Source organism: Puma concolor, chromosome E4 (genome assembly GCF_028749965.1).
Source record: "Puma concolor isolate L17-30 chromosome E4, mPumCon1.1.hap2, whole genome shotgun sequence".
Taxonomy (NCBI): domain Eukaryota; kingdom Metazoa; phylum Chordata; class Mammalia; order Carnivora; family Felidae; genus Puma; species Puma concolor.
In genome coordinates this window covers 60,016,767-60,030,305 of record NC_141683.1, presented here as the reverse complement: position 1 = coordinate 60,030,305, position 13,539 = coordinate 60,016,767, and the positions used below count along the sequence as shown (strand labels likewise).

Here is a 13,539-nt window from a genome sequence, read left to right as displayed (position 1 = left end):
CTCCCATTCCAATCCAGCACCAGAGTTCATTCTAGTCCAGTCTAGCTCATTCTAGTCCCCCCACGCCACCCCTTGCATATTCGTACCTCCCTTCACCATCAGTGAGAAACTTCTCTCCCACTGGCTTCGATATATCAACTTATTTGCTCGATTTCCCTGTGTAGCCAATCTCCTGACCCCCAAAGGGCCAATCAAAAGCCTTCCTCATGAGGTCTCCGATCCCTGCTAACGGTTCTCCACACACTTCAACGTCTTCCCTATGGCTCCATTGCTACCCTGCTGCCTTCCTCCTCAATTGACCTTCCACACATGAAATACGGCTACCGTCTTCCTCTGGGAAACCCTCCATGGCCACGCCGTAAACACATAAAAACCCTAAGTCTTTATGCTTTCCTTTCAACGTTTTCAACTCCGTTCCTCAAGGATAGTCACCTGCGGCAGAGTGAGTTGTTTTGTTTTTGCCACATTCCCTGAACTGAGGGCTGAAAGATCTATTTTTTTAAAGTTAACCCGGGGCGCCTGGGTGGCTCAGTCGGTTGAGCGTCCGACTTCGCTCAGGTCGCGATCTCACGGTCCGTGAGTTCGAGCCCCGCATCAGGCTCTGTGCTGACAGCTCAGAGCCTGGAGCCTGCTTCAGATTCTGTGTCTCCCTCTCTCTCTGGCCCTCCCCCCGTTCATGCTCTGTCTCTCTCTGTCTCAAAAATAAATAAATGTTAAAAAAAAATAATAAAGTTAATTATTTGCAGTCATGCAAGAATATTTGTTGGCTTCCTTGCTCTTAATTTTTTTTTAAAGTTTTAGTTACTTAAGCAATCTCTACACCCCATGTGGGGCTCGAACTCATGACCCTGAGGTCAAGAGTCGTATGCTCTTCCAACCCAGCCAGCCAGGTGCCCCTTCCTGCTCTTCATTTTAAAAATAGACCATCAGCAGCACGCTGTGGCCGCTTACTAAGAGCTGACTGAATGAGCTCTTGACAATTCCGTTCAAAAATTAAGTTACTGCCTAACTTCTCATGGCCTTCAATGATCTTTTCTCCCAGTGGGTCTTTTCTCCCCTTGGAGACCTATCTATGGAAAAGGCTTTGTCTTTGATTTAAAGACAAAGATTCTACTAATTTGCTTCACTTATTCGTTTGTCCACTCACTCACCAAGTATCTGTTGAGGGCCTGCCATGTGCGTCCGGCTGCCCGTGGTGATACGGGCTCCACTACGGGCTCCCTGCCCTGGCTGTGTCTCTATTGCTCCCTGTTCTTCATCCTGCCCTGGCCTTTATTTACTGCTTGGCTGGTTCAGACTGCAAGGCTGTGTGAAGGGGGCGTGGGAGAAAGTAAAGGAAGTGGGTCCTGATGAGACAGCCAGCCCCCCAGAGAGGGAGGGGAACCACCCCCTCCGAGCCACTTTCCCTTCCCCTTAGGCTGTCAGCTTCTCCCAGCCCATAGGGCAGCAAGTCACAATCCCAGGTGACCCAGCAAAAACAGAGGGTTTACCAGCGGGCTATTGCGACTCTGGCTTCTGGGGATCTTCTGGAGGGACAGGAGGGGCAGAAGGGGGGCACACCCCCCACCCCTACTCATGGCTGCTGAAACTGAGCTCAGAGCTGTCGCTCCCCCCACCCCGACCCCTCTCTCCCCATTTTCCATTCCTGCCTGCAGTGAAGGTCTCTGCCTAGGACCCAAAACTGCAGCAGCTTTCTACTCTGCAGATCTTGAGACCCCGGAGCATGGCAGAGGCCGAGTTTGTTCGCACTGTGGGCTATGGGTTCTCACTGGGCAAGGGAAGGCCTGGGGCAGGGCGTGGGGTGCAGCTGCAAGTTACCTTGGCTGACTGAGATGCTATCTGGGCCTAACGGTTTCCTTTGGGTAGGCACTTCCGTCCTTCTGTTTTGAAGCCAGAAACCTGTGCTGGGGCAGTCCCCTCGGCTCCCTTTCTGAGCCGAAAGGAAGGGTGACAAGATGGTGGCAGAAAGAGGCGCCATGAATCAGGGTTAGAAGACATGGTAAGAAACTATGTTCCTATCACCAGCTCAGCCATGCTTCTTTAAAAGGAAGAAAGGAAGGGGCGCTGAGAGCGGCTCAGTCGTTAAGCGTCCGATTTCAGATCAGGTCATGATCTCATGGTTGATGAGTTCGAGCCCCGCATCAGGCTCTGGGCTGACCGCTCTAGGGCCTGGAGCCTGCTTCAGATTCTGTGTCTCCCTCTGTCTGCCCCTCTGCTGCTTGTATTCTGTCTCTCACATCGTCTGAAAAAAATAAATAAACATTAAAAAAAAATTTTTTTTTTAAAGGAAGAAAGGAAAACAATCACAGCCACAAGTATGCATTGGAAGGTACCAGGAAATTTCCTTTCCTGCTGCCAGTCCTGCCCTAGAGTCCTCACATCTGTAGCTGTGTGGCTGAAATGGGGAGGGGACCCTTTCCTTGGGCCCCAGAATGCCCTGCTCTAAATAAAAGAAAGATCTGGTCCCTACCGATTGGAGCTTGTACACAAAGTGAAACATTGTAAAAATAGCTACTCTTCTCAGAGTGACTGCTAAACTGTACAGATTGAGGAAACCGGGGATCAGAGAGGTCAAGTGACCTGTGCAAGGAAACTCAGCAAGAAAGTAGCAGAGCTAGAATACAACCCTCAATCTGTTTCTGAAATCAAGGTCTTTGCCCCCGTTGTCCCATTCAGTTTGATGAACTAGAAAATACTTTGGCATTCGGGCTGTTAGTGTTTTAGAAAGTCAGGCTTTAGAAGGTTCTATGATAGGAAGAAGGTCATGTTTCTAAGACTGGTACCCAAAGCAGCAATCCAAGGGCCTGAAAGCCCCCGGGGTGGTGTTGGGATGAACAGCAGAGTCAGGGCAGCTCTCCCTAGTGTGAGCAAACTCTCAACTTGTTTCCTTTATGGGATTCTCCGTATATTTCTCTTCACAGGGCCCGCTGCCTCTGAAGAGGGCCCTCCCTGTCCCGGGTGCCCTGGGTGAGGCCTTGGGCATGGGGGCAGGCCTCCCTCCCTGCCAGCCAATCCCCCCCCCCTCATAATCCCTGCACCCATGTCCCCTCTTCTCTCTGTGCTGGGAGGAGGGATCCAGAAGGGGCACCTGGGGCTGGTGGCCAGTATACAAGCTAGTAGCAGATTCCAGGTCCCACATCCCTCCGGTGTGGCCTCCTCATCTTCCAGCCTCTTGGCTGCCCAGAGGGCTGGGACAGCGCTGGGGGAGGGCCGCTATGCTGGGTCTTCTGGGAATCGGATGTTCAGGATCTTGGCCTTTACTCTATTTAACAGGAACGGGAAAAGGCCCTTTAGCAAGCAGCTTGTGGGAGCTGAAATTCCCACAGAATCCAATGCATCAGTCTAATCAGGGGAAAAGAAAAAGATTTCACGCCACAGGGAACCTGAAAATCTTTGCTTGGATTTCTTGTCCTTCCTCCCCAACCCTCCCCCCCCCCCCCATACACAGATGAGAGACGGATAGATTGATAGCGGTTTCCTGAAAATGTGACCGTGCACGTGGAAAAGAAAGGCGATGAAAATAGGAAAGGTGGTCCTGTCGGTGCCACACTGCGCGTTGCCACAGCTCCCGTCTGGGGCCATGAGAGAGCACAGACGCCTCCACAGCCCTCTCGCTCCCACGCCAGAACGCCAGGAAACCCAGGTATGACATGAATGCAATAATTTAAAAAAAAAAAAAAAAAAGGACGAAAGCAACAAGGATGCACGTAAAAGAAACAGAAAAGAGGGGAGAGGAAAGGAATAGAAGAACAACTTTAACTTTTAGAGCCAGAAAAAGGCATGTGAAAGGAGGGCGAGGCTGAAAGGGGCTGGGACCCGGGCAGAGACCGGGGTCCGGCGGAAACTTCGCGAGGAAGAGGGGCCAGGCGGTTGTCCCATCCCCATGTTTGGGCAGATTAATAGAGTCGCGGCTCCCTCGCCCGAGTCCTGCCCTGGGAGGGGACAGTATCTGTTTAGATTTGCGTCTAAATTTAAACCCTGATCGCCGGCCTCCCTCCCCCGCTCCCCACCCCTTCCCCCCTCCCCCCACCCCCCACCCCCGGCCTCCCCCCTCCCTCGTGCTCTCGCGCAGGGCCGGGCCGCCCGCAGTCCCGAGCGAGGCAGCCGGCGCGCCGCCGCCCCCTTGCCCTGCGCGCCGCAGCCCCGGCCCGGCGGGCGCGGGGAGCCGAGCGGACAGCGAGCGCGGCCGCCGCGGACCCGGCACCTGGAGGCCATGGAGGTAAAGCCCCGGGCGCAGGGCTGGGGGCGCGGGGCTGCGGCCGCCCCCCAGGGGAGGGTGGACGCGCCCCGGAGCGCCCCGTGCTCCCCGGGAGACACCCCCCCCCCGGGGCGGCGGGGGGACCCGAGAGGGAGCGCGCGGAGTGGGGGGGGGGGGAGGTCGAAGGTCCCGTCCGGGGGCTCCAGGTGTGGGGTGTGGACCTCCCGGCTTCAGAATCCAAGAGTGCGGTGCAGCCGACTGCGTAAACGGGCGAACGCGTGGGCGGACACTCGCACGGAAGCCGAAGCCCCCGAATCTGCAAGAGGGGACGGGCACTGAAAAGGGAAACAGAACAGGCGACGCGAGGCACTTCTGTGCCCGCCAGTGGGCTTCCCTTGTCCACCGCAGACTGGCCTCTTACAGAGAGTCCTCTTGCTTGTCAAGCCCCAGTCTGTCGCATGTCCTTTCAGAACTTTCCGGGAAGCTCCCGTCGTGGGCAGTGAAATGGCACCGTTTCTGATACACGCGCGAGTCCCCTGCATGTCCCCGCCGTCTGAGGTGTGCCGGCCGCGTGTGGGGGGCGCACCCCGGGGGAGGCTCTCCGCGGCTCCCTCCTGTGCGTGGGTCTTTCCTGGCGCTGTTCCGGCCTCAGTGGGGTCCAGGCGCCGCTGTCCTGTGCAGGAATGCCCGCTGGATTCCCCGGTCCCTCCCTTGGCCACATTTGGAGGCGTCCGTAGATTTCCCCCTTGAAATGGAGACCTGACCTTCAGCCCTCAGCCAATCTTAGCAGGACAGGGCTTTCGAAAACGATGAAAGGAGAAGGTGCAAATGTTATGTGGCTTCTAAGGTGATTCCCACCCACATTCACCGCTGGAAGTGCGCCTGCCAGGGGTGCCACTCCTACCCATGTTCAAAACGAAAACTGTTCCTCCTGAGGCTGGCAGCGACAATCAACTCACAGACAGTTTTCTCTCTTCCCAGCTCCAGGCTCTGTGCAGGAGCCCTGGGTGGCTGTCCTAAGCTAGACTCTCTGCTGGGCCTGCCTCTGTGACTTCTCTGCAGGGCTGTGGGTCTGTATGGAGCAGGCATCCCGCGTTCAGGCATGCAGCTCGACCGGTTGTCTTCAAGGAACAGGGATCATCTTCAGGGAGCCTGCAGAGTGTGGGATGGACCCTCCGTAGAAACATTTGCAAGTCAGGGAAACTCAGGCAGATCTGGGCTGCGGAAGGGTGGCAGGGAACTCTCGGCAAAGCTCAGCAGGTGGTGGTCACAGTCGGCCGCCTCGGGAGGCGATATGGCCTCAGGGCAGATCAGGGCAGATCAGGGCAGAGGAGGGAGACGCCCCCCCCCCCCCCCCCCCCCGGGGCGCCTGGGTGGATGAAGGCTCCTAGAGAAGTTGCTTGAGAAGTGGATTCCCTCAGGGGCACCTGGGTGGCTCAGTCAACTTCCACTCAGGTCGCGATTTCACGGTTCGTGAGTTCGAGCCCGGTGTCAAGCTCTGTGCAGACAGCTCAGAGCCTGGAGCCCGCTGTGACTGTAATTCCGTGTCTCCCTCTCTCTGCCCCTCACCCACTCGTGCTCTCTCTGTCTCTCTCAAAAATAAATAGACATTAAAAATGTTAAAAAGTGGGTTCCCTCCTCTGGGAGAGTACAGGGGGCCTCAGGCGCTAGGCTAGAGGTTCAGTATGACGTAGGACCTGGCTCATTTCTCGCAGAAATGGATTGGGGATAAGAGCAAAGAACGCTTACGCTTAAAAGCATGTTGCCGCTTGAGGGCCAAATGCGTGTGTGAACTTTGTTCTGGGAAGAGATAGAGGGACTCCTTCCACAGAGGCACTCTCTTCTCCCTCAGCTGAGGAAGGAATGGTGTGTGGGGAGGGGCGGGGTGGGGGGAGGCCCTGAAATTCTCACCTGAGCAACTTCCTGTGTGGCTTGGGGCCGGTGTTTGGGGGGGAGCCCCCCTCTCTGTGCCCCCCCTCCCGGCTCCAGAGATGCGTAGTGTAGTTACTGATGGGGGAATCTCACCAAGATGGGGGGGTGTGGGGGGGTGAGGGGGGATGAGAGGAATTGCTCAGCTAGCCAGGAAGTCTGTCAATGTGCCCTGCTTTTGAAGTTTCTTTGTCGAAACGACTGAAAAAAGAACTTGGACTGCGGGCCCTGGAAAAGGAAGTAAAGAGGAAACCGAGAGGCTGGGGAAGTGACAGTTCTGAACCAGGAAGTAAACTTTTTATGGGGGGGTCATGGTATGCAGGAGTGGGGTTTGGGAACTCCTGCCAACTCGCAGAGTAAAACCCTCTTTTGAGACATGAGAGTCCCTTTTGAGCTTGAAGGCACCACTATACTTGGGGAGAAACTGAGTTATATTAGCTGCATTAGGAATTCAAGTCAGACCGACAGGGCTGACTCAACATTCATTCTCTAGAACCCACTTGCCTATTCGAAGTCTTTGGCGAACCTTCCCTTTTTTTAAGTCACTGTTCCCATTATCGACAGTCTCAGTCATTACTTCAGCCCTCGTTAAGCCCTCTGGAATAAACAAGGGTAAGATGGGTTTTAAAAGCTCACACACAGTCCGGTAGGGGAGATGGGACTTACTAGACCCCGTCGTGGACGCAATTTTCAGATGGGTGAATGCCAAATGAATGACTACTGCAGATCATAAGTGCTACAGTATTCCGATATTTCGAGGTGAGACTTGACAGAAGCCTTGAAAGCAGGGTGGGTGGTGAGGAGGAGAAGGCATAAGGAATGGGTACAGGGAGAACATGCCAGCTTTGTTCAGGAAAGTAGGCCAGTTGGCTGGAGAGGAAGGTAGGGAAGCAGTGAGAGGAAAAAAAAAATGAAAGTAATAAGATAAAAACCACAGGGCCTCCAAGTATAGTGGATGCTGGCCAAGTGGGTGAGTGGGAGCTGGAATCCAAGCCATCTGGAGGAAGGGGTTACTTTTTCTTCACACAAAGTCTCCTTGTCTCGCTGTGCCCCAAAGGGGTGCCTTTTTCTAATTCAGACAGAGGCCAGCTGCAGGCCTCAAAGGCCAGGTAGTGGATGGCCCCGGGTTCTGCTCCATGGACAGTAGGAAACTGCCGGGCGTTTAGCAAGATGGCGGCCCGGAGGTCGCAGGGATGAGTTGGCAGAAATGCCAGTTCATTGAGTGAGCAGGGGAAGTAGGCTGAGAAGCTTCTCTGAGGGTCCACGCCCAGAGTCTGACTTCGAGAGACAAAAAGGATGGAAACGATGCAGGAGTGAAGACCCCGTGTTGAAGGAGAAATGAGAATTGACGTCTGTGTGTGAGCTCAGTTAGCACAGTGCCTAGAAGTATAATCATCTCATTTCTCAAGAGAGGTTTGCTTGGGAAATGAATTAACAGCAACAGGGAACTCCTTGACCTCTCTGTCCACGGCTCCAGTGTCTCCGCCTTGGGAAGCCTTCCCAGGTGCCCCCAGGGTCGTCGACTGAGCTCTCAGAGCACTTTGTTCAAGCTGCATTAGAGTCCTAGGCCGACTTGGAACTGCCTGCCCACCTGGCCCTCTCCCTGGAAGGCCCAACAGACCATAAATGGTTTTTGAACGAGGAAATAAATAAATGATTGATGATGGGAGAGAGATCGGATTATGTAATTTAATCTTATTTGTTTTAATTTTTTTTTTTTACATTTATTTATTTTTGAGAGACAGAAACAGACTATGAGCAGGGGAGAGGCAGAGAGAGAGAGAGAGAGAGAGAGGGAGACACAGAATCCGAAGCAGGCTCCAGGCTCTGAGCTGTCAGCGCGGAGCCTGGTGCCGGGCTCAAACTCACAAACCGCGAGATCATGACCTGAACCGAAGTCGGACGCCTAACTGCCTGAGCCACCCAGGCGCCCCAATGGGATTTTTTTTTTTTTTAAAGCAAGGTTCAGGTATATTGGTTTTGAGATGCCCAGCACTCCATGAGAAATACAGGCCTCCCAAGATGCAAATGCAATTCATTTTTTAGAAGAGATCATAGGTGACATCACTGTGGATAGGAGCCCAGAAGAGAGAATTATATAGTAAAGAAAGAGCTGGAGACTTAGGACATCTACGTTAAATTGATATCCTTAGTTGTTTAAATATAAGTTGCAGGCCCTATCAAATAGCCTGAGAGTGCTTGCAAAAAGTTTAATTTTTACAGACTAAATGCTTCACGTGTTCAACTAATAGTAGACACGGGAAAATTAAACTTATCTCCCACGGCCATATGTCTATTTCGTTGAACAAATGAAAGATTTAGTCTGGGACCATTAAACTTTATTGCCACTGAACAAACAATGGTTTTCTAATTTAGATGGAGACAGTTAATGAGCCCTTTTCTCTGAGGCAACTCCACGTCCTTCCCAGATATTCTTGGTTATTCGTCCATTTATTCCATATTTACTGAGCATTTATTGCATACTGGAGCTTGTGTTTGAAATGTTACCTGTGGGGCTGTCATATCTTTTATCCTTGCAGACTATCAGTAGCACGATGACGAGAGAAAGAGGGAGGTACACAGGGTGTGTGTGTGTACGTGTGTGTGTGCCTGTATATTTAACGTATTCCGTTTGTAACCTGCTTTTTCACTGATTTTTTTTTTATTTCATTCAATTTTTTTTTTTAACCACAATTTCACCGACAGCCTTTGCTGGTTTTGGACTCCCCCTCTCACTGAGCCGTATGTTGGCTGCTGGCTGGAGTTTATGGGTCATAATCAGGGACCGCATGGCCTCTGGAAGCTGGGGTTTAGCTCGGAGGACTTGTGGGCATGCCCCCATAGCCCCACATTCCTCTCTGGCTCCCAGGTGCTCTGTGGGACCCACAAAGTTACACTGGCTTCCACTTAGCTGACACCTTTTCATTCAAGGAGCTGCAGTAACATCGGGAACTTGGGGCAGTCGAACTGGAAGGGCCCAGGCCCGATCACAGGAGGGGTGAGTGTGCATTCCTGGGAGGGAGTCAGGTTTCAGAGCCTGATCCGCAGGGAGCCTCCTCTGGGCAAGGCGAGCGGTTCCGTGGGAAATCTGAACGCTGGCGGCTCAGCAGCCCGGTAATCTTATCAGGGCCACAGGGGAAAGCATTTTGGTTCCAGAGAAGTCTGAAGGCAGCCCTGCCTTCCTCTAGTATTAGTTTTAGGTTTGCAGCCAGCTTGACCAGCCCTACTCCACTCACTACAATTGAAACATCTCAAGGCTGTGGGTGGAATGAAACCATCTCTCGCTGTCCCCCCTCCGCGCCCCTTCACCCCTCTCCCCGCGCCCCCCCATCGTAAGGGAGGAAGCCGAGACACTGAGGTCGCTGTTGGACCTTTGGAAAGCCAACAGCAGTGCTTCTCTCATCTGGGGAGGAGTGCAGCCTAAGCCTTGAGAAGTACGATCGTCAGTTTCAGCACAAAAGCGATACCACTTCATGTTCGGCCTTCGGGGTGTCATACGGACATTTTTATCTCTGTGTGCAAAAGGGGACAAACGATACTGCGGACACAGTGCTAGGGCTTGGTGGCCGCCATCAGCCTTACTGCCCTGAGGCTCTCCAGGAGCTCACCTCCTGAATGGATCTACCTGAGTCAGACCGGTGAGGACACTGCCCTTGTACCCTGGTCGTTTGGGCAGTGAACGCCCCATCTTCTTCCTTTGGGGGCCTCCTGGATACCTGTCTTCCGGGGGATTGTGGACAATGACGGCTGAGCCTGTGAGGCTCCCCTGTAAAGGCTCATTTGGATGGGTCACATCCTTTTCTGGGAGAAGGGGCTCCAGCCACTCCAATCACAGCTCCAGTGGCTCCCTGGGAAGGTGACGTGGATGTGTAGGACGTGTAGGAGACCTTTCTGAGATGCCATCAGAGCCCATCCTTAATGGATAGTGTTGGGGCCCCCAGGCTGGAAGCACTGAGGAATTCCAAACACCGGAGTCCGACATTCTCTCCAGCCAAGAAACTAAGTGTCTGCATCGCCAGATGTCCCCAGCCTTTTGTTTGGAACCTGCTTGTGCCATATCAGGACCACCCTCCTGGCCTCGGGGTAGCAATCACAGCTCTTTCCCAGACTGGATGTTCTGTAATCGATCCCTACCAATTCACAGGACACCACACCCTCGCTCTTTAATTAGGCCAGGCACTGGGGGCACAAAGATAAACGCCTCACCCCGCCCAGCCTTGCAGAACTCAGGTCTGGGGGCAGGGCGAGCACCCAACAGTGCAGAACTGAGGTTTGAGCTCCCGAGCACCCAGGAGAGGCAACGCACCTGGCCTGAATTCAGGGGGACTTCCTGTGACAGACCGTTTCTAAGTTGAGTCTTGAGACATGAGTAGGAGTCTTGGTGCACAAAATTGGGACAAGTGTTCCAGTGAGAGGAAGTGACAAGAGCAAAGTGTTTGGTGCTCGAAACAGCATGGTGTGCCTGGGGAACCACCTGCCGTTCGTTCCTGGAGGATAAAGCGAGATAAAGGTATTTGCAGTTGGGGGACAGGATGGGGTTACAGAGAAATGTAAGTTACAGTTCCCGCCTTAAAGGAGCTCTCTTCTATTTGGGGAAACAAGATGTACACACATGACATAACATAAAAAAAAAATTCAAGATAGTGTCTTGGTAAGGTCTCAGGTGTGTAGGAGTTCAAAGGCAGCCTCTCTAATGGGAGCCAGAGAAAACTTGCTTCCTCTGCCGGGGATCCCCCCACAAAGGTGCAGCCTCCTGGCGGCCCTGGGGGTGCTCAGCCATGGGGCTTTCAACCCAGTGACGAGCGTGCTGTGCCCCAGGCCTGCACCTACACACTCTTGCTGAGGAAATCCATATGAAACGGGCTGCGGGCCCCAGGGGAATGCCTTTGGTCAGGCTCACCAGAAGTCACCCTCACGGCCCTCTTTCCTTCCCCGACAGAAAGAGGCCTCTGGGACGGGGCACCTGGGTGGCTCACTCCGTGAAGCGTCTGACTTTGGCTCAGGTCATGATCTCACGGTTTGTGAGTTTGAGCCCCGCGTCGGGCTCTGTGCCCAGAGCCTGCTTCAGATGCTGTGTCTCCCTCTCTCTCTCTGCCCCTCCCCTGCTCACGCTCTGTCTCTCTCAAAAATGAATAAACTTTAAAGAAAAAAAAGAGAAAGAGAAAGAAAGAAAGAAAGAAAGAAAGAAAGAAAGAAAGAAAGAAAGGAAAAGAAAAGAGAAAAGAAAAGGAGAAGAAAAGAAAAGAAAAGAAAAGAAAAGAAAAGAAAAGAAAAGAAAAGAAAAGAAAAGAAAAGAAAAGAAAAGAAAAGAAAAGAAAAGAAAAGGCTTCTGGGAATAACCAGGCTCACAAAAAACCTCCTTGTCCATTCACACCTCTACCTGCAACCCCTCTCATTCTTCCCACTGTGGCTGTTGTGGCCGCACAGCGTGTGCATGTTCTAGAAAACCAGCATTTACCTTTGGCCCAGGTCAGCACTGGGACAGGCGAGGTGGGCCCAGCAGCAGCTGAGCATGTGCATCGCCCCGGCCGGACCCAGCCACACAGCACAACAGAAACAGGAAGCTGAGCTTGTGGCTGCTATTACGAAAGCCCAGCACCCACAGCAGAGGTCACTAAGAATTTACGTGTCACAATATGCCACCCAGGGCTTCAGGCGCCCTCGGGGCCTCCCCTGCAGACCCTCGCCCAGCACATGAGCTAAAGGGACAGCCCTGCCAGCATGAGGGGGTGGCCCCACATCGCACACCCACCCTCCCCCCGCAAAATACATTCCCAGGCTTTGGGTCTCTGGCTCGTCTTGCTTTTGAGGTATGTTTTGATGGATCAGGGAGAAGTTCTGAGCAACCACATCGATGTCAGTGTGGGAGTGCCTACTAAAATAGAGGTTTTGCCTAAGTTTATCTTTTTTTAGTCCTCATAAAGACCCATCACATCTGTTTTCGTCAGTGTGATCCAGTTATGTCTAGAAGGTGACGGTAGTCTGGAAGAGCCAGCCCCCCCATTGGCCCCTGTTCTTTGTCCTGCACTGGAGAGGCTCTGACCGCCCCCACAGTGCCTGTGTGCTCACGGGGAGACCACAGGCCCCTCGACCTGGCCACTCCTTCAGCTCAGGGCCAGCATACAGTGGAGGCCAGGTGGCTAGGCCTGGGGCCTTAAAGGTCCGGCAGAGATTTACTCTGAGACCTTGCTACATAACGGAAAGATTTGCGAAAGGTTCCAGCTGTATCTCTGGGTGAAACTAGCCTAAGCGTCTATGGCCAAAAAAAAAAAAAAAAAAAAAAAAAAAAAAAAAAAAAAGGAAGTTTAAATAAAAATTCAATTTTAGGGCTTAGGGTTTTGAGAGCAAGAAGGACTGTTAGCAATCTCTCCCGTTCCGTTCATTTTATTTATTTTTTTTTAATTTTTTAACCTTTATTTATTTTCAGAGGGGGGGGGGAGGGGCAGATACAGGGGGAGAGAAAGAGAATCCCAAGCAGACTTCACGCTGCCAGTGCAGAACCCAGCGTGGGGCTTGAACCCACAAAACCACAAGATCGTGACTTGATCTTGTCAGATGCTTAACCGACTGAGCCACCCAGGTGTCCCTATTCCGTCCATTTTAAACATGAGGAAACTAAACAGAAATGCTTGACCGATGGTCATGCTTAAAATCAGTTAGTGGCGGGGCACCTGGGTGGCTCAGTCGGTTAATCAACCGACTTCGGCTCAGGCCATGATCTCGCAGTCTGTGAGTTCAAGCCCCGCGTGGGGCTCTGGGCTGACAGCTCAGAGCCTGGAGCCTGCCTCATATTCTGGCTCTCCCTCTCTCTCTCTCTCTGCCCTCTCCCGCTCATGCTGTCTCTCTCTGTCTCTCAAAAATAAAATAAACACTAAAAAAAAAAAAAATCAGTTAGTGGCAAAGTCAGACCTCCGCCGAAGGACTCTGGGAGCTCGGCGCAGGAACTTCCCTTGTACGGGGCACTGCACATCCGTGTGTTGAAATCAGCTCGTGGGGCGCCTGGGTGGCGCAGTCGTTTAAGCGTCCGACTTCAGCCAGGTCACGATCTCGCGGTCCGTGAGTTCGAGCCCCGCGTCGGGCTCTGGGCTGATGGCTCTGAGCCTGGAGCCTGTTTCCGATTCTGGGTCTCCCTCTCTCTCTGCCCCTCCCCCGTTCATGCTCTGTCTCTCTCTGTCCCAAAAATAAAAATAAAAAACGTTGAAAAAAAAATTAAAAAAAAAAAAAGAAGTCAGCTCGTAATTCCTTTCTTGCCTCCCCAGTTCTGTGTATGGTCTACGTGCAGGCAGTGGTGCTCAGTTTCCTAGGTCATACCCAGCAAGCACCATTAACTCTGGGAGGGACAGGGACAGGAACAGCTTTTATTGTCATTGTTCTAATCCAGGAGCGCAGAGATTGGGGGGGGGGGGTGCTTG

General features: G+C 52.8%; 1 protein-coding gene and 1 long non-coding RNA gene across 6 annotated transcripts in view; one reads left to right on the top strand and one right to left on the bottom strand.

The window, feature by feature from the left end:
* Nucleotides 1-727: 727 nt before the first annotated feature.
* LOC147572722 (uncharacterized) lies at nt 728-3,470 on the bottom strand. Its single transcript, XR_015245986.1, has 2 exons — nt 3,089-3,470; nt 728-2,204 (listed from the first exon to the last, which is right to left on the bottom strand). It is a non-coding gene; the product is annotated as an uncharacterized LOC147572722 (long non-coding RNA).
* Nucleotides 3,471-3,479: 9 nt separating this feature from the next.
* Nucleotides 3,480-13,539, top strand: part of RCSD1 (RCSD domain containing 1) — a 75,666-nt gene continuing 65,606 nt past the window's right edge. For 2 of the 5 annotated variants that reach the window (XR_015245985.1, XM_086693708.1), the window contains exon 1: nt 3,485-3,643. Coding sequence is in view for 4 of the 5 variants with exons in the window: in XM_086693708.1 (XP_086549834.1) it covers nt 3,515-3,643 (129 nt within the window). In the remaining variant the exon portion in view is untranslated. Of the gene's footprint in view, nt 3,644-4,060; nt 4,220-13,539 lie in introns of those variants that run through there. The other 3 variants (XM_086693709.1, XM_086693711.1, XM_086693710.1) reach the window with 3 other exon arrangements.